The sequence below is a fragment of the Scomber scombrus genome, chromosome 4 (genome assembly GCF_963691925.1).
Source record: "Scomber scombrus chromosome 4, fScoSco1.1, whole genome shotgun sequence".
Lineage (NCBI taxonomy): Eukaryota > Metazoa > Chordata > Actinopteri > Scombriformes > Scombridae > Scomber > Scomber scombrus.
In genome coordinates, this window is record NC_084973.1 from 33,581,194 (window position 1) to 33,601,193 (window position 20,000).

General features: G+C 47.0%; 2 protein-coding genes and 31 non-coding genes across 33 annotated transcripts in view; 4 read left to right on the forward strand and 29 right to left on the reverse strand.

Annotated features, from left to right (window-relative positions):
- Positions 1–20,000, reverse strand: part of LOC133979436 (uncharacterized) — a 1,726,912-nt gene that overhangs the window by 1,202,739 nt on the left and 504,173 nt on the right. The gene's annotated exons all lie outside the window — the stretch shown is intronic.
- Positions 129–210, reverse strand: trnas-gcu (transfer RNA serine (anticodon GCU)). Its single transcript has one exon. It is a non-coding gene; the product is annotated as a tRNA-Ser (tRNA).
- On the reverse strand, positions 658–730 carry trnaa-agc (transfer RNA alanine (anticodon AGC)). Its single transcript has one exon. It is a non-coding gene; the product is annotated as a tRNA-Ala (tRNA).
- Positions 1,561–1,642, reverse strand: trnas-gcu (transfer RNA serine (anticodon GCU)). Its single transcript has one exon. It is a non-coding gene; the product is annotated as a tRNA-Ser (tRNA).
- trnas-gcu (transfer RNA serine (anticodon GCU)) lies at positions 1,789–1,870 on the reverse strand. The gene has a single exon. It is a non-coding gene; the product is annotated as a tRNA-Ser (tRNA).
- Positions 2,318–2,390, reverse strand: trnaa-agc (transfer RNA alanine (anticodon AGC)). Its single transcript has one exon. It is a non-coding gene; the product is annotated as a tRNA-Ala (tRNA).
- Positions 3,221–3,302, reverse strand: trnas-gcu (transfer RNA serine (anticodon GCU)). The gene has a single exon. It is a non-coding gene; the product is annotated as a tRNA-Ser (tRNA).
- Positions 3,469–3,550, reverse strand: trnas-gcu (transfer RNA serine (anticodon GCU)). Its single transcript has one exon. It is a non-coding gene; the product is annotated as a tRNA-Ser (tRNA).
- trnas-gcu (transfer RNA serine (anticodon GCU)) lies at positions 3,697–3,778 on the reverse strand. Its single transcript has one exon. It is a non-coding gene; the product is annotated as a tRNA-Ser (tRNA).
- trnaa-agc (transfer RNA alanine (anticodon AGC)) lies at positions 4,226–4,298 on the reverse strand. Its single transcript has one exon. It is a non-coding gene; the product is annotated as a tRNA-Ala (tRNA).
- On the reverse strand, positions 5,129–5,210 carry trnas-gcu (transfer RNA serine (anticodon GCU)). The gene has a single exon. It is a non-coding gene; the product is annotated as a tRNA-Ser (tRNA).
- trnas-gcu (transfer RNA serine (anticodon GCU)) lies at positions 5,377–5,458 on the reverse strand. Its single transcript has one exon. It is a non-coding gene; the product is annotated as a tRNA-Ser (tRNA).
- trnas-gcu (transfer RNA serine (anticodon GCU)) lies at positions 5,605–5,686 on the reverse strand. The gene has a single exon. It is a non-coding gene; the product is annotated as a tRNA-Ser (tRNA).
- trnaa-agc (transfer RNA alanine (anticodon AGC)) lies at positions 6,134–6,206 on the reverse strand. Its single transcript has one exon. It is a non-coding gene; the product is annotated as a tRNA-Ala (tRNA).
- Positions 6,525–6,597, forward strand: trnaa-cgc (transfer RNA alanine (anticodon CGC)). The gene has a single exon. It is a non-coding gene; the product is annotated as a tRNA-Ala (tRNA).
- Positions 7,045–7,126, reverse strand: trnas-gcu (transfer RNA serine (anticodon GCU)). The gene has a single exon. It is a non-coding gene; the product is annotated as a tRNA-Ser (tRNA).
- On the reverse strand, positions 7,293–7,374 carry trnas-gcu (transfer RNA serine (anticodon GCU)). Its single transcript has one exon. It is a non-coding gene; the product is annotated as a tRNA-Ser (tRNA).
- trnas-gcu (transfer RNA serine (anticodon GCU)) lies at positions 7,521–7,602 on the reverse strand. The gene has a single exon. It is a non-coding gene; the product is annotated as a tRNA-Ser (tRNA).
- On the reverse strand, positions 8,050–8,122 carry trnaa-agc (transfer RNA alanine (anticodon AGC)). The gene has a single exon. It is a non-coding gene; the product is annotated as a tRNA-Ala (tRNA).
- On the forward strand, positions 8,441–8,513 carry trnaa-cgc (transfer RNA alanine (anticodon CGC)). Its single transcript has one exon. It is a non-coding gene; the product is annotated as a tRNA-Ala (tRNA).
- On the reverse strand, positions 8,961–9,042 carry trnas-gcu (transfer RNA serine (anticodon GCU)). The gene has a single exon. It is a non-coding gene; the product is annotated as a tRNA-Ser (tRNA).
- Positions 9,209–9,290, reverse strand: trnas-gcu (transfer RNA serine (anticodon GCU)). Its single transcript has one exon. It is a non-coding gene; the product is annotated as a tRNA-Ser (tRNA).
- On the reverse strand, positions 9,437–9,518 carry trnas-gcu (transfer RNA serine (anticodon GCU)). Its single transcript has one exon. It is a non-coding gene; the product is annotated as a tRNA-Ser (tRNA).
- Positions 9,665–9,746, reverse strand: trnas-gcu (transfer RNA serine (anticodon GCU)). Its single transcript has one exon. It is a non-coding gene; the product is annotated as a tRNA-Ser (tRNA).
- Positions 10,194–10,266, reverse strand: trnaa-agc (transfer RNA alanine (anticodon AGC)). The gene has a single exon. It is a non-coding gene; the product is annotated as a tRNA-Ala (tRNA).
- On the forward strand, positions 10,585–10,657 carry trnaa-cgc (transfer RNA alanine (anticodon CGC)). Its single transcript has one exon. It is a non-coding gene; the product is annotated as a tRNA-Ala (tRNA).
- Positions 11,105–11,186, reverse strand: trnas-gcu (transfer RNA serine (anticodon GCU)). Its single transcript has one exon. It is a non-coding gene; the product is annotated as a tRNA-Ser (tRNA).
- trnas-gcu (transfer RNA serine (anticodon GCU)) lies at positions 11,353–11,434 on the reverse strand. The gene has a single exon. It is a non-coding gene; the product is annotated as a tRNA-Ser (tRNA).
- trnas-gcu (transfer RNA serine (anticodon GCU)) lies at positions 11,581–11,662 on the reverse strand. The gene has a single exon. It is a non-coding gene; the product is annotated as a tRNA-Ser (tRNA).
- On the reverse strand, positions 12,110–12,182 carry trnaa-agc (transfer RNA alanine (anticodon AGC)). Its single transcript has one exon. It is a non-coding gene; the product is annotated as a tRNA-Ala (tRNA).
- Positions 12,501–12,573, forward strand: trnaa-cgc (transfer RNA alanine (anticodon CGC)). The gene has a single exon. It is a non-coding gene; the product is annotated as a tRNA-Ala (tRNA).
- Positions 13,000–13,081, reverse strand: trnas-gcu (transfer RNA serine (anticodon GCU)). The gene has a single exon. It is a non-coding gene; the product is annotated as a tRNA-Ser (tRNA).
- The window catches only part of ak8 (adenylate kinase 8), a 13,502-nt gene continuing 7,112 nt past the window's right edge, over positions 13,611–20,000 (reverse strand). The window contains exons 6-14 of the mRNA XM_062416908.1: positions 18,233–18,314; positions 18,063–18,134; positions 17,760–17,960; positions 16,752–16,874; positions 16,145–16,232; positions 15,402–15,545; positions 14,397–14,477; positions 13,877–14,006; positions 13,611–13,700 (exon numbers count right to left, since the gene is read on the reverse strand). Coding sequence (XP_062272892.1) covers positions 13,611–13,700; positions 13,877–14,006; positions 14,397–14,477; positions 15,402–15,545; positions 16,145–16,232; positions 16,752–16,874; positions 17,760–17,960; positions 18,063–18,134; positions 18,233–18,314 — 1,011 coding nt within the window. The remainder of the gene's footprint in view (positions 13,701–13,876; positions 14,007–14,396; positions 14,478–15,401; positions 15,546–16,144; positions 16,233–16,751; positions 16,875–17,759; positions 17,961–18,062; positions 18,135–18,232; positions 18,315–20,000) is intronic.

Genomic DNA, 20,000 nt, shown 5'->3' on the forward strand with positions numbered 1-20,000 from the left:
AAGTCCATCTTCTCGCGTGTTTGTTTGGACATGCTGTGAAACAGAATGAATCCAAGTGACGTGAGAGCAGAATGGACAGGTTCACAGTGGATAAGACTCAAACACTGCAGAGCTATGTCTGGATAGAGCGACGAGGATGGGATTCGAACCCACGCGTGCAGAGCACAATGGATTAGCAGTCCATCGCCTTAACCACTCGGCCACCTCGTCCGTTAACAGGCCAGTTGAAAGTCCATCTTCTCGTGTCTTTGTTTGGACATGCTGTGAACCACAGTGAGGTCAGGTGACGTGACTGGAGGTGTGAATAGGTGAGACACCTGTTTGGAAGGATTGAATCATAGGTGGCAGTCTAACAGCCCGTTCACACATACAGACGCGAACACTGGAGACACAGCAGGACGCTTTTCATTGTCAAAAGAACTCTGATAAACTGCCAACGCTACCCAAAGGGAAGGTGAGGAAAGTTCAACTTGATGCAAAAGTTAAAAGAAAAAAAAGGTGGAGTGGGATGAGAAATAAGGCTAGCAAAGTGCTTACAGTACATGTAGGAGAGCTGTCTGCATATGAATTCTGAATTAGTTGTACGGATGGGGTTCTTTGTTGCAGCGCACAATAAAGTTGAACGCAACATTGCGTCCTCACAGAAAGAAAGCCTTGTGGAGAATGCGGGCATCGATCCCGCTACCTCTCGCATGCTAAGCGAGCGCTCTACCATTTGAGCTAATTCCCCTGTCTTAACTCCTTCAAGACTCTCTTTGACTTTCGATCGCTCTCTCCGGCAGTCTGGAAATGTGGCTTTTTTCGTTGGCTTGTAGTCATGTGAACGCGGAGGACTGAATTGAACAGGACTCCAACTCACGCGTTCAGAGCACAATGGATTAACAGGTTTTTACACACACCCGGAAGGTGTGGAGGGTCTAATTTGTACACTTTCTAAGTGGATGAACCAAAGACAAAGACGTTTTTCCACTTCCAGGAACATGAATCCTCCAGAGGGGAGGAAGGAAGCAAAGTGCAGCGAGGAGCTAGATGACTGCAGCTATCTGCAGGGGAATTAGCTCAAGTGGTAGAGTGCTCGCTTCGCATGTGAGAGGTAGCGGGATCGATGCCCGCATTCTCCAGAAAGCCTTTACCTATTTCCTCTACTTACTCAGGGAAAGTGCAGTTAATGTGAAAAACTAATTTTGCAGCTGAACGAGGACTGAGGTTCCAGGAGACCCGACTGTCCAGGACAGAGAGGCCTGGCTGCAGCGGTTGTTGGCTGGGGCCAGAAACTTGGTCAAATGGTGACACCCACAGGGCTGGTTGGTAAACTCTTTTAGTTGGGAGGGTAAAAAACGTCAACGGTGCAACAAGCTGTGATAGCTTCCTCCAATTGGGACCTTCTGTTCCCTAGTAGGTATGTGAGGAAGGTCTTTGGACACGGCTTACTTTTGGTCAGTGGTGCGTGGATTGATTTGGCCTCCTTGACTGGATGAACTGAATTAATGGCTGTAAATCGATGAGGGAGCCGGTTAGATCAGTGACATGACAACACAGCTAACTAAAGTGGAGTTGCTGCGACGAGGATGGGATTCGAACCCACGCGTGCAGAGCACAATGGATTAGCAGTCCATCGCCTTAACCACTCGGCCACCTCGTCTGTGAACAGGCAGGTTGAAAGTCCATCTTCTCGCGTGTTTGTTTGGACATGCTGTGAAACAGAATGAATCCAAGTGACGTGAGAGCAGAATGGACAGGTTCACAGTGGATAAGACTCAAACACTGCAGAGCTATGTCTGGATAGAGCGACGAGGATGGGATTCGAACCCACGCGTGCAGAGCACAATGGATTAGCAGTCCATCGCCTTAACCACTCGGCCACCTTGTCCGTTAACAGGCCAGTTGAAAGTCCATCTTCTCGTGTCTTTGTTTGGACATGCTGTGAACCACAGTGAGGTCAGGTGACGTGACTGGAGGTGTGAATAGGTGAGACACCTGTTTGGAAGGATTGAATCATAGGTGGCAGTCTAACAGCCCGTTCACACATACAGACGCGAACACTGGAGACACAGCAGGACGCCTTTCATTGTCAAAAGAACTCTGATAAACTGCCAACGCTGCCCAAAGGGAAGGTGAGGAAAGTTCAACTTGATGCAAAAGTTAAAAGAAAAAAAAGGTGGAGTGGGATGAGAAATAAGGCTAGCAAAGTGCTTACAGTACATGTAGGAGAGCTGTCTTCATATGAATTCTGAATTAGTTGTACGGATGGGGTTCTTTGTTGCAGCGCACAATAAAGTTGAACGCAACATTGCGTCCTCACAGAAAGAAAGCCTTGTGGAGAATGCGGGCATCGATCCCGCTACCTCTCGCATGCTAAGCGAGCGCTCTACCATTTGAGCTAATTCCCCTGTCTTAACTCCTTCAAGACTCTCTTTGACTTTCGATCGCTCTCTCCGGCAGTCTGGAAATGTGGCTTTTTTCGTTGGCTTGTAGTCATGTGAACGCGGAGGACTGAATTGAACAGGACTCCAACTCACGCGTTCAGAGCACAATGGATTAACAGGTTTTTACACACACCCGGAAGGTGTGGAGGGTCTAATTTGTACACTTTCTAAGTGGATGAACCAAAGACAAAGACGTTTTTCCACTTCCAGGAACATGAATCCTCCAGAGGGGCGGAAGGAAGCAAAGTGCAGCGAGGAGCTAGATGACTGCAGCTATCTGCAGGGGAATTAGCTCAAGTGGTAGAGCGCTCGCTTCGCATGTGAGAGGTAGCGGGGTCGATGCCCGCATTCTCCAGAAAGCCTTTACCTATTTCCTCTACTTACTCAGGGAAAGTGCAGTTAATGTGAAAAACTAATTTTGCAGCTGAACGAGGACTGAGGTTCCAGGAGACCCGACTGTCCAGCACAGAGAGGCCTGGCTGCAGCGGTTGTTGGCTGGGGCCAGAAACTTGGTCAAATGGTGACACCCACAGGGCTGGTTGGTAAACTCTTTTAGTTGGGAGGGTAAAAAACGTCAACGGTGCAACAAGCTGTGATAGCTTCCTCCAATTGGGACCTTCTGTTCCCTAGTAGGTATGTGAGGAAGGTCTTTGGACACGGCTTACTTTTGGTCAGTGGTGCGTGGATTGATTTGGCCTCCTTGACTGGATGAACTGAATTAATGGCTGTAAATCGATGAGGGAGCCGGTTAGATCAGTGACATGACAACACAGCTAACTAAAGTGGAGTTGCTGCGACGAGGATGGGATTCGAACCCACGCGTGCAGAGCACAATGGATTAGCAGTCCATCGCCTTAACCACTCGGCCACCTCGTCTCTTAACAGGCCGGTTGAAAGTCCATCTTCTCGTGTCTTTGTTTGGACACGCTGTGAAACAGAATGAATCCAAGTGACGTGAGAGCAGAATGGACAGGTTCATGGTGGAAAGCATGTCAGCAAGCATGTCAGCTGGGTTAGACTCAAACGCTATGTGTGGAAAGAGCGACGAGGATGGGATTCGAACCCACGCGTGCAGAGCACAATGGATTAGCAGTCCATCGCCTTAACCACTCGGCCACCTCGTCTGTGAACAGGCAGGTTGAAAGTCCATCTTCTCGCGTGTTTGTTTGGACATGCTGTGAAACAGAATGAATCCAAGTGACGTGAGAGCAGAATGGACAGGTTCACAGTGGATAAGACTCAAACACTGCAGAGCTATGTCTGGATAGAGCGACGAGGATGGGACTCGAACCCACGCGTGCAGAGCACAATGGATTAGCAGTCCATCGCCTTAACCACTCGGCCACCTCGTCCGTTAACAGGCCAGTTGAAAGTCCATCTTCTCGTGTCTTTGTTTGGACATGCTGTGAACCACAGTGAGGTCAGGTGACGTGACTGGAGGTGTGAATAGGTGAGACACCTGTTTGGAAGGATTGAATCATAGGTGGCAGTCTAACAGCCCGTTCACACATACAGACGTAAACACTGGAGACACAGCAGGACGCCTTTCATTGTCAAAAGAACTCTGATAAACTGCCAACGCTACCCAAAGGGAAGGTGAGGAAAGTTCAACTTGATGCAAAAGTTAAAAGAAAAAAAAGGTGGAGTGGGATGAGAAATAAGGCTAGCAAAGTGCTTACAGTACATGTAGGAGAGCTGTCTGCATATGAATTCTGAATTAGTTGTACGGATGGGGTTCTTTGTTGCAGCGCACAATAAAGTTGAACGCAACATTGCGTCCTCACAGAAAGAAAGCCTTGTGGAGAATGCGGGCATCGATCCCGCTACCTCTCGCATGCTAAGCGAGCGCTCTACCATTTGAGCTAATTCCCCTGTCTTAACTCCTTCAAGACTCTCTTTGACTTTCGATCGCTCTCTCCGGCAGTCTGGAAATGTGGCTTTTTTCGTTGGCTTGTAGTCATGTGAACGCGGAGGACTGAATTGAACAGGACTCCAACTCACGCGTTCAGAGCACAATGGATTAACAGGTTTTTACACACACCCGGAAGGTGTGGAGGGTCTAATTTGTACACTTTCTAAGTGGATGAACCAAAGACAAAGACGTTTTTCCACTTCCAGGAACATGAATCCTCCAGAGGGGAGGAAGGAAGCAAAGTGCAGCGAGGAGCTAGATGACTGCAGCTATCTGCAGGGGAATTAGCTCAAGAGGTAGAGCGCTCGCTTCGCATGTGAGAGGTAGCGGGATCGATGCCCGCATTCTCCAGAAAGCCTTTACCTATTTCCTCTACTTACTCAGGGAAAGTGCAGTTAATGTGAAAAACTAATTTTGCAGCTGAACGAGGACTGAGGTTCCAGGAGACCCGACTGTCCAGCACAGAGAGGCCTGGCTGCAGCGGTTGTTGGCTGGGGCCAGAAACTTGGTCAAATGGTGACACCCACAGGGCTGGTTGGTAAACTCTTTTAGTTGGGAGGGTAAAAAACGTCAACGGTGCAACAAGCTGTGATAGCTTCCTCCAATTGGGACCTTCTGTTCCCTAGTAGGTATGTGAGGAAGGTCTTTGGACACGGCTTACTTTTGGTCAGTGGTGCGTGGATTGATTTGGCCTCCTTGACTGGATGAACTGAATTAATGGCTGTAAATCGATGAGGGAGCTGGTTAGATCAGTGACATGACAACACAGCTAACTAAAGTGGAGTTGCTGCGACGAGGATGGGATTCGAACCCACGCGTGCAGAGCACAATGGATTAGCAGTCCATCGCCTTAACCACTCGGCCACCTCGTCTCTTAACAGGCTGGTTGAAAGTCCATCTTCTCGTGTCTTTGTTTGGACACGCTGTGAAACAGAATGAATCCAAGTGACGTGAGAGCAGAATGGACAGGTTCATGGTGGAAAGCATGTCAGCAAGCATGTCAGCTGGGTTAAACTCAAACGCTTTGTGTGGATAGAGCGACGAGGATGGGATTCGAACCCACGCGTGCAGAGCACAATGGATTAGCAGTCCATCGCCTTAACCACTCGGCCACCTCGTCTGTGAACAGGCAGGTTGAAAGTCCATTTTCTCGCGTGTTTGTTTGGACATGCTGTGAAACAGAATGAATCCAAGTGACGTGAGAGCAGAATGGACAGGTTCACAGTGGATAAGACTCAAACACTGCAGAGCAATGTCTGGATAGAGCGACGAGGATGGGATTCGAACCCACGCGTGCAGAGCACAATGGATTAGCAGTCCATCGCCTTAACCACTCGGCCACCTCGTCCGTTAACAGGCCAGTTGAAAGTCCATCTTCTCGTGTCTTTGTTTGGACATGCTGTGAACCACAGTGAGGTCAGGTGACGTGACTGGAGGTGTGAATAGGTGAGACACCTGTTTGGAAGGATTGAATCATAGGTGGCAGTCTAACAGCCCGTTCACACATACAGACGTAAACACTGGAGACACAGCAGGACGCCTTTCATTGTCAAAAGAACTCTGATAAACTGCCAACGCTACCCAAAGGGAAGGTGAGGAAAGTTCAACTTGATGCAAAAGTTAAAAGAAAAAAAAGGTGGAGTGGGATGAGAAATAAGGCTAGCAAAGTGCTTACAGTACATGTAGGAGAGCTGTCTTCATATGAATTCTGAATTAGTTGTACGGATGGGGTTCTTTGTTGCAGCGCACAATAAAGTTGAACGCAACATTGCGTCCTCACAGAAAGAAAGCCTTGTGGAGAATGCGGGCATCGATCCCGCTACCTCTCGCATGCTAAGCGAGCGCTCTACCATTTGAGCTAATTCCCCTGTCTTAACTCCTTCAAGACTCTCTTTGACTTTCGATCGCTCTCTCCGGCAGTCTGGAAATGTGGCTTTTTTCGTTGGCTTGTAGTCATGTGAACGCGGAGGACTGAATTGAACAGGACTCCAACTCACGCGTTCAGAGCACAATGGATTAACAGGTTTTTACACACACCCGGAAGGTGTGGAGGGTCTAATTTGTACACTTTCTAAGTGGATGAACCAAAGACAAAGACGTTTTTCCACTTCCAGGAACATGAATCCTCCAGATGGGCGGAAGGAAGCAAAGTGCAGCGAGGAGCTAGATGACTGCAGCTATCTGCAGGGGAATTAGCTCAAGTGGTAGAGCGCTCGCTTCGCATGTGAGAGGTAGCGGGATCGATGCCCGCATTCTCCAGAAAGCCTTTACCTATTTCCTCTACTTACTCAGGGAAAGTGCAGTTAATGTGAAAAACTAATATTGCAGCTGAACGAGGACTGAGGTTCCAGGAGACCCGACTGTCCAGCACAGAGAGGCCTGGCTGCAGCGGTTGTTGGCTGGGGCCAGAAACTTGATCAAATGGTGGCACCCACAGGGCTGGTTGGTAAACTCTTTTAGTTGGGAGGGTAAAAAACGTCAACGGTGCAACAAGCTGTGATAGCTTCCTCCAATTGGGACCTTCTGTTCCGTAGTAGGTATGTGAGGAAGGTCTTTGGACACGGCTTACTTTTGGTCAGTGGTGCGTGGATTGATTTGGCCTCCTTGACTGGATGAACTGAATTAATGGCTGTAAATCGAGGCCTTGATGAGGGAGCCGGTTAGATCAGTGACATGACAACACAGCTAACTAAAGTGGAGTTGCTGCGACGAGGATGGGATTCGAACCCACGCGTGCAGAGCACAATGGATTAGCAGTCCATCGCCTTAACCACTCGGCCACCTCGTCTCTTAACAGGCTGGTTGAAAGTCCATCTTCTCGTGTCTTTGTTTGGACACGCTGTGAAACAGAATGAATCCAAGTGACGTGAGAGCAGAATGGACAGGTTCATGGTGGAAAGCATGTCAGCAAGCATGTCAGCTGGGTTAAACTCAAACACTTTGTGTGGATAGAGCGACGAGGATGGGATTCGAACCCACGCGTGCAGAGCACAATGGATTAGCAGTCCATCGCCTTAACCACTCGGCCACCTCGTCTGTGAACAGGCAGGTTGAAAGTCCATTTTCTCGCGTGTTTGTTTGGACATGCTGTGAAACAGAATGAATCCAAGTGACGTGAGAGCAGAATGGACAGGTTCACAGTGGATAAGACTCAAACACTGCAGAGCTATGTCTGGATAGAGCGACGAGGATGGGATTCGAACCCACGCGTGCAGAGCACAATGGATTAGCAGTCCATCGCCTTAACCACTCGGCCACCTCGTCCGTTAACAGGCCAGTTGAAAGTCCATCTTCTCGTGTCTTTGTTTGGACACGCTGTGAAACACAGTGAGGTCAGGTGACGTGACTGGAGGTGTGAATAGGTGAGACACCTGTTTGGAAGGATTGAATCATAGGTGGCAGTCTAACAGCCCGTTCACACATACAGACGTAAACACTGGAGACACAGCAGGACGCCTTTCATTGTCAAAAGAACTCTGATAAACTGCCAACGCTACCCAAAGGGAAGGTGAGGAAAGTTCAACTTGATGCAAAAGTTAAAAGAAAAAAAAGGTGGAGTGGGATGAGAAATAAGGCTAGCAAAGTGCTTACAGTACATGTAGGAGAGCTGTCTTCATATGAATTCTGAATTAGTTGTACGGATGGGGTTCTTTGTTGCAGCGCACAATAAAGTTGAACGCAACATTGCGTCCTCACAGAAAGAAAGCCTTGTGGAGAATGCGGGCATCGATCCCGCTACCTCTCGCATGCTAAGCGAGCGCTCTACCATTTGAGCTAATTCCCCTGTCTTAACTCCTTCAAGACTCTCTTTGACTTTCGATCGCTCTCTCCGGCAGTCTGGAAATGTGGCTTTTTTCGTTGGCTTGTAGTCATGTGAACGCGGAGGACTGAATTGAACAGGACTCCAACTCACGCGTTCAGAGCACAATGGATTAACAGGTTTTTACACACACCCGGAAGGTGTGGAGGGTCTAATTTGTACACTTTCTAAGTGGATGAACCAAAGACAAAGACGTTTTTCCACTTCCAGGAACATGAATCCTCCAGAGGGGAGGAAGGAAGCAAAGTGCAGCGAGGAGCTAGATGACTGCAGCTATCTGCAGGGGAATTAGCTCAAGTGGTAGAGCGCTCGCTTCGCATGTGAGAGGTAGCGGGATCGATGCCCGCATTCTCCAGAAAGCCTTTACCTATTTCCTCTACTTACTCAGGGAAAGTGCAGTTAATGTGAAAAACTAATTTTGCAGCTGAACGAGGACTGAGGTTCCAGGAGACCCGACTGTCCAGCACAGAGAGGCCTGGCTGCAGCGGTTGTTGGCTGGGGCCAGAAACTTGGTCAAATGGTGACACCCACAGGGCTGGTTGGTAAACTCTTTTAGTTGGGAGGGTAAAAAACGTCAACGGTGCAACAAGCTGTGATAGCTTCCTCCAATTGGGACCTTCTGTTCCCTAGTAGGTATGTGAGGAAGGTCTTTGGACACGGCTTACTTTTGGTCAGTGGTGCGTGGATTGATTTGGCCTCCTTGACTGGATGAACTGAATTAATGGCTGTAAATCGAGGCCTTGATGAGGGAGCCGGTTAGATCAGTGACATGACAACACAGCTAACTAAAGTGGAGTTGCTGCGACGAGGATGGGATTCGAACCCACGCGTGCAGAGCACAATGGATTAGCAGTCCATCGCCTTAACCACTCGGCCACCTCGTCTCTTAACAGGCCGGTTGAAAGTCCATCTTCTCGTGTCTTTGTTTGGACACGCTGTGAAACAGAATGAATCCAAGTGACGTGAGAGCAGAATGGACAGGTTCATGGTGGAAAGCATGTCAGCAAGCATGTCAGCTGGGTTAGACTCAAACGCTATGTGTGGATAGAGCGACGAGGATGGGATTCGAACCCACGCGTGCAGAGCACAATGGATTAGCAGTCCATCGCCTTAACCACTCGGCCACCTCGTCTGTGAACAGGCAGGTTGAAAGTCCATTTTCTCGCGTGTTTGTTTGGACACGCTGTGAAACAGAATGAATCCAAGTGACGTGAGAGCAGAATGGACAGGTTCACAGTGGATAAGACTCAAACACTGCAGAGCTATGTCTGGATAGAGCGACGAGGATGGGATTCGAACCTACGCGTGCAGAGCACAATGGATTAGCAGTCCATCGCCTTAACCACTCGGCCACCTCGTCTGTGAACAGGCAGGTTGAAAGTCCATTTTCTCGCGTGTTTGTTTGGACATGCTGTGAAACAGAATGAATCCAAGTGACGTGAGAGCAGAATGGACAGGTTCACAGTGGATAAGACTCAAACACTGCAGAGCTATGTCTGGATAGAGCGACGAGGATGGGATTCGAACCCACGCGTGCAGAGCACAATGGATTAGCAGTCCATCGCCTTAACCACTCGGCCACCTCGTCCGTTAACAGGCCAGTTGAAAGTCCATCTTCTCGTGTCTTTGTTTGGACATGCTGTGAACCACAGTGAGGTCAGGTGACGTGACTGGAGGTGTGAATAGGTGAGACACCTGTTTGGAAGGATTGAATCATAGGTGGCAGTCTAACAGCCCGTTCACACATACAGACGTAAACACTGGAGACACAGCAGGACGCCTTTCATTGTCAAAAGAACTCTGATAAACTGCCAACGCTACCCAAAGGGAAGGTGAGGAAAGTTCAACTTGATGCAAAAGTTAAAAGAAAAAAAAGGTGGAGTGGGATGAGAAATAAGGCTAGCAAAGTGCTTACAGTACATGTAGGAGAGCTGTCTTCATATGAATTCTGAATTAGTTGTACGGATGGGGTTCTTTGTTGCAGCGCACAATAAAGTTGAACGCAACATTGCGTCCTCACAGAAAGAAAGCCTTGTGGAGAATGCGGGCATCGATCCCGCTACCTCTCGCATGCTAAGCGAGCGCTCTACCATTTGAGCTAATTCCCCTGTCTTAACTCCTTCAAGACTCTCTTTGACTTTCGATCGCTCTCTCCGGCAGTCTGGAAATGTGGCTTTTTTCGTTGGCTTGTAGTCATGTGAACGCGGAGGACTGAATTGAACAGGACTCCAACTCACGCGTTCAGAGCACAATGGATTAACAGGTTTTTACACACACCCGGAAGGTGTGGAGGGTCTAATTTGTACACTTTCTAAGTGGATGAACCAAAGACAAAGACGTTTTTCCACTTCCAGGAACATGAATCCTCCAGAGGGGAGGAAGGAAGCAAAGTGCAGCGAGGAGCTAGATGACTGCAGCTATCTGCAGGGGAATTAGCTCAAGTGGTAGAGCGCTCGCTTCGCATGTGAGAGGTAGCGGGATCGATGCCCGCATTCTCCAGAAAGCCTTTACCTATTTCCTCTACTTACTCAGGGAAAGTGCAGTTAATGTGAAAAACTAATATTGCAGCTGAACGAGGACTGAGGTTCCAGGAGACCCGACTGTCCAGCACAGAGAGGCCTGGCTGCAGCGGTTGTTGGCTGGGGCCAGAAACTTGATCAAATGGTGGCACCCACAGGGCTGGTTGGTAAACTCTTTTAGTTGGGAGGGTAAAAAACGTCAACGGTGCAACAAGCTGTGATAGCTTCCTCCAATTGGGACCTTCTGTTCCGTAGTAGGTATGTGAGGAAGGTCTTTGGACACGGCTTACTTTTGGTCAGTGGTGCGTGGATTGATTTGGCCTCCTTGACTGGATGAACTGAATTAATGGCTGTAAATCGAGGCCTTGATGAGGGAGCCGGTTAGATCAGTGACATGACAACACAGCTAACTAAAGTGGAGTTGCTGCGACGAGGATGGGATTCGAACCCACGCGTGCAGAGCACAATGGATTAGCAGTCCATCGCCTTAACCACTCGGCCACCTCGTCTCTTAACAGGCTGGTTGAAAGTCCATCTTCTCGTGTCTTTGTTTGGACACGCTGTGAAACAGAATGAATCCAAGTGACGTGAGAGCAGAATGGACAGGTTCATGGTGGAAAGCATGTCAGCAAGCATGTCAGCTGGGTTAAACTCAAACGCTTTGTGTGGATAGAGCGACGAGGATGGGATTCGAACCCACGCGTGCAGAGCACAATGGATTAGCAGTCCATCGCCTTAACCACTCGGCCACCTCGTCTGTGAACAGGCAGGTTGAAAGTCCATTTTCTCGCGTGTTTGTTTGGACATGCTGTGAAACAGAATGAATCCAAGTGACGTGAGAGCAGAATGGACAGGTTCACAGTGGATAAGACTCAAACACTGCAGAGCTATGTCTGGATAGAGCGACGAGGATGGGATTCGAACCCACGCGTGCAGAGCACAATGGATTAGCAGTCCATCGCCTTAACCACTCGGCCACCTCGTCCGTTAACAGGCCAGTTGAAAGTCCATCTTCTCGTGTCTTTGTTTGGACACGCTGTGAAACACAGTGAGGTCAGGTGACGTGACTGGAGGTGTGAATAGGTGAGACACCTGTTTGGAAGGATTGAATCATAGGTGGCAGTCTAACAGCCCGTTCACACATACAGACGTAAACACTGGAGACACAGCAGGACGCCTTTCATTGTCAAAAGAACTCTGATAAACTGCCAACGCTACCCAAAGGGAAGGTGAGGAAAGTTCAACTTGATGCAAAAGTTAAAAGAAAAAAAAGGTGGAGTGGGATGAGAAATAAGGCTAGCAAAGTGCTTACAGTACATGTAGGAGAGCTGTCTTCATATGAATTCTGAATTAGTTGTACGGATGGGGTTCTTTGTTGCAGCGCACAATAAAGTTGAACGCAACATTGCGTCCTCACAGAAAGAAAGCCTTGTGGAGAATGCGGGCATCGATCCCGCTACCTCTCGCATGCTAAGCGAGCGCTCTACCATTTGAGCTAATTCCCCTGTCTTAACTCCTTCAAGACTCTCTTTGACTTTCGATCGCTCTCTCCGGCAGTCTGGAAATGTGGCTTTTTTCGTTGGCTTGTAGTCATGTGAACGCGGAGGACTGAATTGAACAGGACTCCAACTCACGCGTTCAGAGCACAATGGATTAACAGGTTTTTACACACACCCGGAAGGTGTGGAGGGTCTAATTTGTACACTTTCTAAGTGGATGAACCAAAGACAAAGACGTTTTTCCACTTCCAGGAACATGAATCCTCCAGAGGGGAGGAAGGAAGCAAAGTGCAGCGAGGAGCTAGATGACTGCAGCTATCTGCAGGGGAATTAGCTCAAGTGGTAGAGCGCTCGCTTCGCATGTGAGAGGTAGCGGGATCGATGCCCGCATTCTCCAGAAAGCCTTTACCTATTTCCTCTACTTACTCAGGGAAAGTGCAGTTAATGTGAAAAACTAATTTTGCAGCTGAACGAGGACTGAGGTTCCAGGAGACCCGACTGTCCAGCACAGAGAGGCCTGGCTGCAGCGGTTGTTGGCTGGGGCCAGAAACTTGGTCAAATGGTGACACCCACAGGGCTGGTTGGTAAACTCTTTTAGTTGGGAGGGTAAAAAACGTCAACGGTGCAACAAGCTGTGATAGCTTCCTCCAATTGGGACCTTCTGTTCCCTAGTAGGTATGTGAGGAAGGTCTTTGGACACAGCTTACTTTTGGTCAGTGGTGCATGGATTGATTTGGCCTCCTTGACTGGATGAACTGAATTAATGGCTGTAAATCGAGGCCTTGATGAGGGAGGCGGTTAGATCAGTTAAGTGGAGTTGCTGCGACAAGGATGGGATTCGAACCCACGCGTGCAGAGCACAATGGATTAGCAGTCCATCGCCTTAACCACTCGGCCACCTCGTCCGTTAACAGGCCAGTTGAAAGTCCATCTTCTCGTCTCTTTGTTTGGACACGCTGTGAACCACAGTGAGGTCACGTGACGTGACTGGAGGTGTGAATAGGTGAGACACCTGTTTGGAAGGATTGAATCTCTACTTACTCAGGGAAAGTGCAGTTAATGTGAAAAACTAATTTTGCAGCTGAACACGTGAAAGAGGTCCGCAATAAGAAAGGTCAGGATGAAGCATCGATAGATCAAAGACGTTAGTAACGGACGAACAGAGAGCGGGACAAGGACTGAGGTTCAAGGAGACCCGACTGTCCAACACAGAGAGGCCTGGCTGCAGCGGTTGTTGGCTGGGGCCAGAAACTTGGTCACGCGGTGACACCCACAGGGCTGGTTGGTAAACTCTAACAACTAAATGAACTCTGATATGAAATGAGAACTTTATATTTATTATTTATTCATGTGTTGGAAGCTTTTTGTCCAGAGAGCACAAATGAGATTCAATCAATTAATCAATCAATATGATTTACAGGAAGGTGAGTTCTGTCAGTCAGCCGTCAGTCTGCTCTCCAGAGACTCAAACACAGAGTGAGGATCCTGATCTGCATCGATGTGGACTGCATCTGGATACAAGGACTACACACACACACACACACACACACACACACACACGCACACACACACACACACACACACACACACACACACACACATAATGAACTGTTCAGTTTGTAGATTAGTAGTGTGTGTGTGTGTGTGTGTGTGTGTGTGTGTGTGTGTGTGTGTGTGTGTGTGTGTGTGTGTGTGTGTACCTGCAGAGGCTCTGTGTGATTCCTGTATTGACTCAGTGTGCGTGTGACAGTGTGTGTGTTGTCCTCAGGTCTGGTCTTCAGTCTGGTCTGGACCTCGTAGTTCGGAGCCGGTCGGGTCACGGCATGGAACCTGCGGGAGGAAGTGACATCATCACACCACTTACTGCTCGGAACAACACCTACATCTGTTGCCATGGTTACCGCGTCCATCCTAAACCGATCAGCTGATTTAAACGACTGAACGTTTCATCATCAGGTTTCTACAAAGTGAAGTCTTCAGTAACACAACATGAAGCTCTGTGAATGGATGTTTGAAATGCATCATGGGAGTTGTAGTTGACTTCAGTTTGTGTGTCCACAGCTGTGACTTGATGATGAGTCATGTTGGTCACACTCATGAATTTCAATAATTTCAGTCTGACAGAGTTTGGATCTCCACCATAACTTAAAATAAACTGTTTAAGAGATTACTGGTTAAACTGGTTGTACTGGTTGTACTGGTTGTACTGGTTGTACTGACCTCTCTCCACTGACTGGATCTGTGGCTCTCAGACTGATTCTCTCCAGACAAACATCATCTGTTAACTCCAGGAAGTAAACTCTGAGAGGAGGAGAGAGCAGAGGTCATCAGGCGTTTAGTTAATAACAAGATAAACAGTGTTCATGGTAATTTAGAGTACTCTGATTACTTTTTAACGTGTTAGAGTACTCTGATTGATTTTTAACGTGTTAGCTCCACAGTTTAAGTTACCGTCATTATATTTAAATGAGGTCTGGACTAAAACAATATGAGGAATCACAAAGTTGCTTTTTAATGGCAGTAACCAACACTGATGTTAAATAACCTGGTTAACTGTCTCACGGAATATTTAATAACAGTTAGTGTGAAGCAGCTTCAAATACTCATCACATGCTGGGACTCCTGCACTCCTGGCTGCTGTAGTATTGCAGTAGTATTGCAGTAGTACTGCAGTAGTATTGCAGTAGTATAGCAGTAGTATTGCAGTAGTATTGCAGTAGTATTGCAGTAGTATAGCAGTAGTATTGCAGTAGTATAGCAGTAGTATTGCAGTAGTATTGCAGTAGTATAGCAGTAGTATTGCAGTAGTATTGCAGTAGTATAGCAGTAGTATTGCAGTAGTATTGCAGTAGTATAGCAGTAGTATTGCAGTAGTATTGCAGTAGTATAGCAGTAGAATTGCAGTAGTATTGCAGTAGTATAGCAGTAGTATTGCAGTAGTATTGCAGTAGTATTGCAGTAGTATAGCAGTAGTACTGCAGTAGTATTGCAGTAGTATAGCAGTAGTATTGCAGTAGTATTGCAGTAGTATAGCAGTAGTATTGCAGTAGTATTGCAGTAGTATAGCAGTAGTATTGCAGTAGTATTGCAGTAGTATAGCAGTAGTATTGCAGTAGTGTAGCAGTAGTACTGCAGTGGTATTGCAGTAGTGTAGCAGTAGTATTGCAGTAGTATTGCAGTAGTGTAGCAGTAGTATTGCAGTAGTATATTAGTAGTGTGTGGTACCTGTTGGGCTGGTGCTGGGACTCCTGCAGGCTCTTGGCTTGCTGCAGGTCGCAGGGGAAGCCGTGCAGGATCCAGCCTCTGCAGCTGCAGTCCACTCGGCTCAGACGCTCCCCAAGAACCTGCAGCACCAGAGTGTCTGGAACTAAACCAGCAGGTCAATCATCAATCATCAAGCATCAATAATCAATCATCAATAATCAATCATCAGCTGGTGATTCAACTGGGTTTCATGCAGTGAGTTAAACAGGTTAGAGATGTGAGGCAGAGAGCTGCTGACTGACAGTGTGGACAATAAACTAAACCATGAATAAATCTCATGTTAACATCATGAGTGTGATCAGGCTGGTAATGCTATAATGATGAGATGTTACAGCAGTGTGGACGTGTCTGTTCTTTCAGCTTCTGATTATTAAACATACACACACACACACAGACACACACACACACACACAGACACACACACACACACACACACACACACACACACACACACACAGACACACACACACACACACAGACACACACACACACACACAGAGCAGACAGCCTGTTTTAAGTGGAAATAGTCCTGTTTGATTCCTGTCTGTATCCCAGCAGCCTCTGGGGTTTTTAACTCATAAACTACAAACACACACGTCTGTCATTCTTCACAGATTTACATACTGTGCTCATGTAAATCATCTGACAGCGGTGTGTGTGTGTGTGTGTGTGTGTGTGTGTGTGTGTGTGTGTGTGTGGTTACCTGCCGTCCACTATCCAGGTACGACTGAATCTCTTCTCCCAGAGCTGAACCATCAGCAGCTACAGACCTCAGCAGCTGACCACAGCACACTGACAGAGACAGTTTCATCATGCAGTGAAAATCTTTTATATCTTCTATCTTCTTCTCTCTCTGAAGCACAGCTGCATTACTGCTGTGTTAAAGTCAAAGTGAACATGTTTACTCTGACAGTGGAAGCAGAGATGTTTGAGTTAATCAGTCGCCTCTCTGACAGATTAAACCAGCTCTGCAATGAACAAATGTTTTCTACTAATTCATTTTAAAGCTCAGAGTCTGTCTGATCTACACTGATACACACTGCTCCAGGAAACAGAAGCAAACAGAAGCTCTCACCTTCATCTGTCTACTCAGCTTTTATATACTGACAGTGAGCAATATGGAAGCGTTACAACATTAAACTGTATTAGACACAGTGCTTTGCTTTAAGCAGTGAACGACTGACTGCACTTTGTTATTAAGTTTATGTCTTTTAGAATATAAACTTTCTTTAAATGACATTATTGGAGGATATTTGAACATATTGCTGCTTCTACAGGATTAAAGAGTGAAATCATCACATCATCGTTTACCGTCCACCAGCTTGTATTTCTCTGACAGCAGTTTGGCTTGATGACTCTTCCCCGAACCAGGTGGACCCAAGAGGATGATTCTGGGAGTTCTGGAGCGATGACGTGTCTGGACGAAAGCCAGCACTGATACACACACACACACACACACACAGACACACACACACACACACACACACACACACACACACGCACACACACACACACACAGGAATGAAGCTTTAACATGAATCGGTGAATCGTCTACATATAGAGTAACAAAGTGGGAGGAGTTGCTGATTTCTTAAAGATGACATTTTGAATTATTTCAGAATCAGATTCGTTCGTTAAGTACAGCGTTGTCCAGATATCAACAAAGAGTGCAATAAACATGAACATTAAATAATTAACATAAATACAAATATAACAGAGTAAGACTTTGGTTGCTATGGAAAACCTGTTGCCATGGTAAGTGAATTGATTACAAACTGGCCCATAAAATCAGAAAAATGAACAGATTTCAGGTTTCTATAAAGTGAAATCTTTGGTTTCAGAAACAGAACATGAAGCTCTGTGATTGGATGTTTGTTAGTGAAATGCATCTTGGGAGTCGTAGCTGAACCCTCTCCTTTGACTGTGAACTAAAGAACCAGATATTGTCTAACTCTGTTCTGACCAAACTGTGAGTGTGTAACATCGTCTGTGAGAAGATGAAGCAGAACTGCAGAGGAGCTGAACATGAACCTACAGCATCAGGGTCTGATGGTTTCTGTATGAGTTTTATTATTTTTATCTAGATTAACTTTATCATTCTTAGTCTTTTTATCTTTTTTAAATTCTAATATATTATTGTTGTGTTATCTTTTTGTCATGTGTTGTGTGTAAGGAGAGCAGCATCATCTGAACCTGTTTCTACTGCATATGACAATAAACCTCTTGGATCTTGAAATGTGTGTGTGTGTGTGTGTGTGTGTGTGTGTGTGTGTGTGTGTGTGTATGTGTGTGCGTGTGTGTGTTTGTGTGTGTGTGTACCTTGTTGGTAGACGTCGGTCGCTGGTTGGTCTCCACTGATCTTCTTCAGGACGTGTTGGTAGGTGGAGCTCAGACCTGTGACCTCACAGCGATAACGCTGCAGCTCAGCCAATCGCTGCGTCTCTGACTGACTCCGCCTCTCCTCCAGACGCCCGGCTACGGCGGCGGCGGGTGGCCAGATGAACGTCTGATGATACACGTCTACAAACAGGAAGTGATGTCAGAAGTATTAATAATATACTGTTAAACTTGAGCTTGATGGTTCATTGTTAACCTGTTTAACTGTCTGAACTATAAACTCACCTCCTGTCAGTGGATCCACCAGCTTCCCCTGACTCCTCTCCAACAACACATCATCAGGAGCCTCCAATATCACTGCGCACACACACACACACACACACACACACACTCAGTAACATATATGCAGTATATCTCTACATGAACAGTGAGCTTTATTTTAGTTTAGTTCTCACCAACATGTTCGGGGATAACTCCGACCTGCTGCAAACTCAGAGCCTGCAGTCGAGTCTGAGGGAATCCCTCCAACACCCAGCCCTGTGACACACACACACACACACACACACACACACACACACACACACACACACACACACACACACACACACACACACACACACAGGTCATCAGTTAATGATCTTGCCGGCCTCTGAGTTGTGAGACTTTACATCATGATAATATCACAGATTTTCTAGGCTCAAGGAAAGTTTTACACATATAAAACTGTCATGGATTTAAAAGGAATAATACACAGCGTCATCATTTTTACCGACATCTCATTTATAATGTTAGACGACACAGGCCATAAGGAGAAACTGGCAGCAAGGCTGATCGTCGTATCCGGTTCTCTGAATACATACATGATTAGAACCATAAACTTCCTGTTTGACCTCCTCAGAGGCTCCTAGAAACCTCTTTAAAGGTACAATATGCAGGAATTGTTGCTTTGCATTTAAAGTTGGTCCGATGTACAGGTGACAGAGAGAGAGAGAGAGCAGCGGTGGTCGAGTGAGCTGGAGACTGAATGAAGAGAGCGAGTCATGCTGGCGAGGACAAAGCAGCGAATCACAGAAATTAAACTTTATCTTCTGCTTCCTCCACACAACCCTGCAGGAAGGGGCCACGTTGTCAGATTTGGTTTAAATGCAGAGCTTAATCCTCTCTGCCCCCCCCCATCAACACACACACAGACCTGCTGCTCTTTATACGTCCATCACACAGAGACAGACAGCCTGATCTAACCTCCGAGACATAACCACCTGTAATCATGTGACTGAAGGTTCAGACTGAGGCCATCATGTGACTCAATCATCTCCATGACAACTAATTAAACATCTGCTGAGGAAGATGTTGAGAAGTGGCCGAAAGTTGTGAAAACACCAAGTAAATTGGTCTCATATCATCACTGTGATAATAGAGAGAAATTAAAGATAGACAGACAGACAGACAGACAGAGAGAGAGAGACAGGTAGAGAGAGAGAGACAGGTAGAGAGAGAGAGACAGGTAGAGAGAGAGAGACAGGTAGAGAGAGAGAGACAGGTAGAGAGAGAGAGACAGGTAGAGAGAGAGAGAGACAGGTAGAGAGAGAGAGACAGAGACAGGTAGAGAGAGAGAGATAGATGTATTACTGTGACAGGAGGAGGCAGGGTCCTGATGGGAGCTGTCAATCATCCCTCCTCTCCTCCACACACACAGACAGACAAGATAAAGACATCACACACACACAGTCCCAGGTGTGTGTGTGATGCGTTTAGCCTGCGGCCATAAACAGCCATTAGCAGATTAAAGTAGCTGCTAATCACACACACACACACGCACGCACACACACACAAACACACACACACACACACTACACTCTGAAGCTAAATGCTAAGCGTTGAAGCTAAACGTTAGAGGCTGGATGCTGAAAGAAGCAGCTGTTTGTAGAGTTTAGAGGAAAAGACGAAAGCTGAACGCTGGTTTACTGCTGATCACTGAGAGACTGCTCCCCTGATACACTACACACCCAACACACACTGAATACACACCCAACACACACCAAACACACACTGAATACACACCAATTACACACTCAATACACACCCAACACACACTGATCATACACTCCCAGACAGCAGGTAGAAAAAGCAGAGACGGTACACAAAGAGAAGACAGACGTGTTTTCGTTTTGTTGGAACAAACAACATTTTAGCCCCATGTTCTCCTCTAATACCAGCGACAAG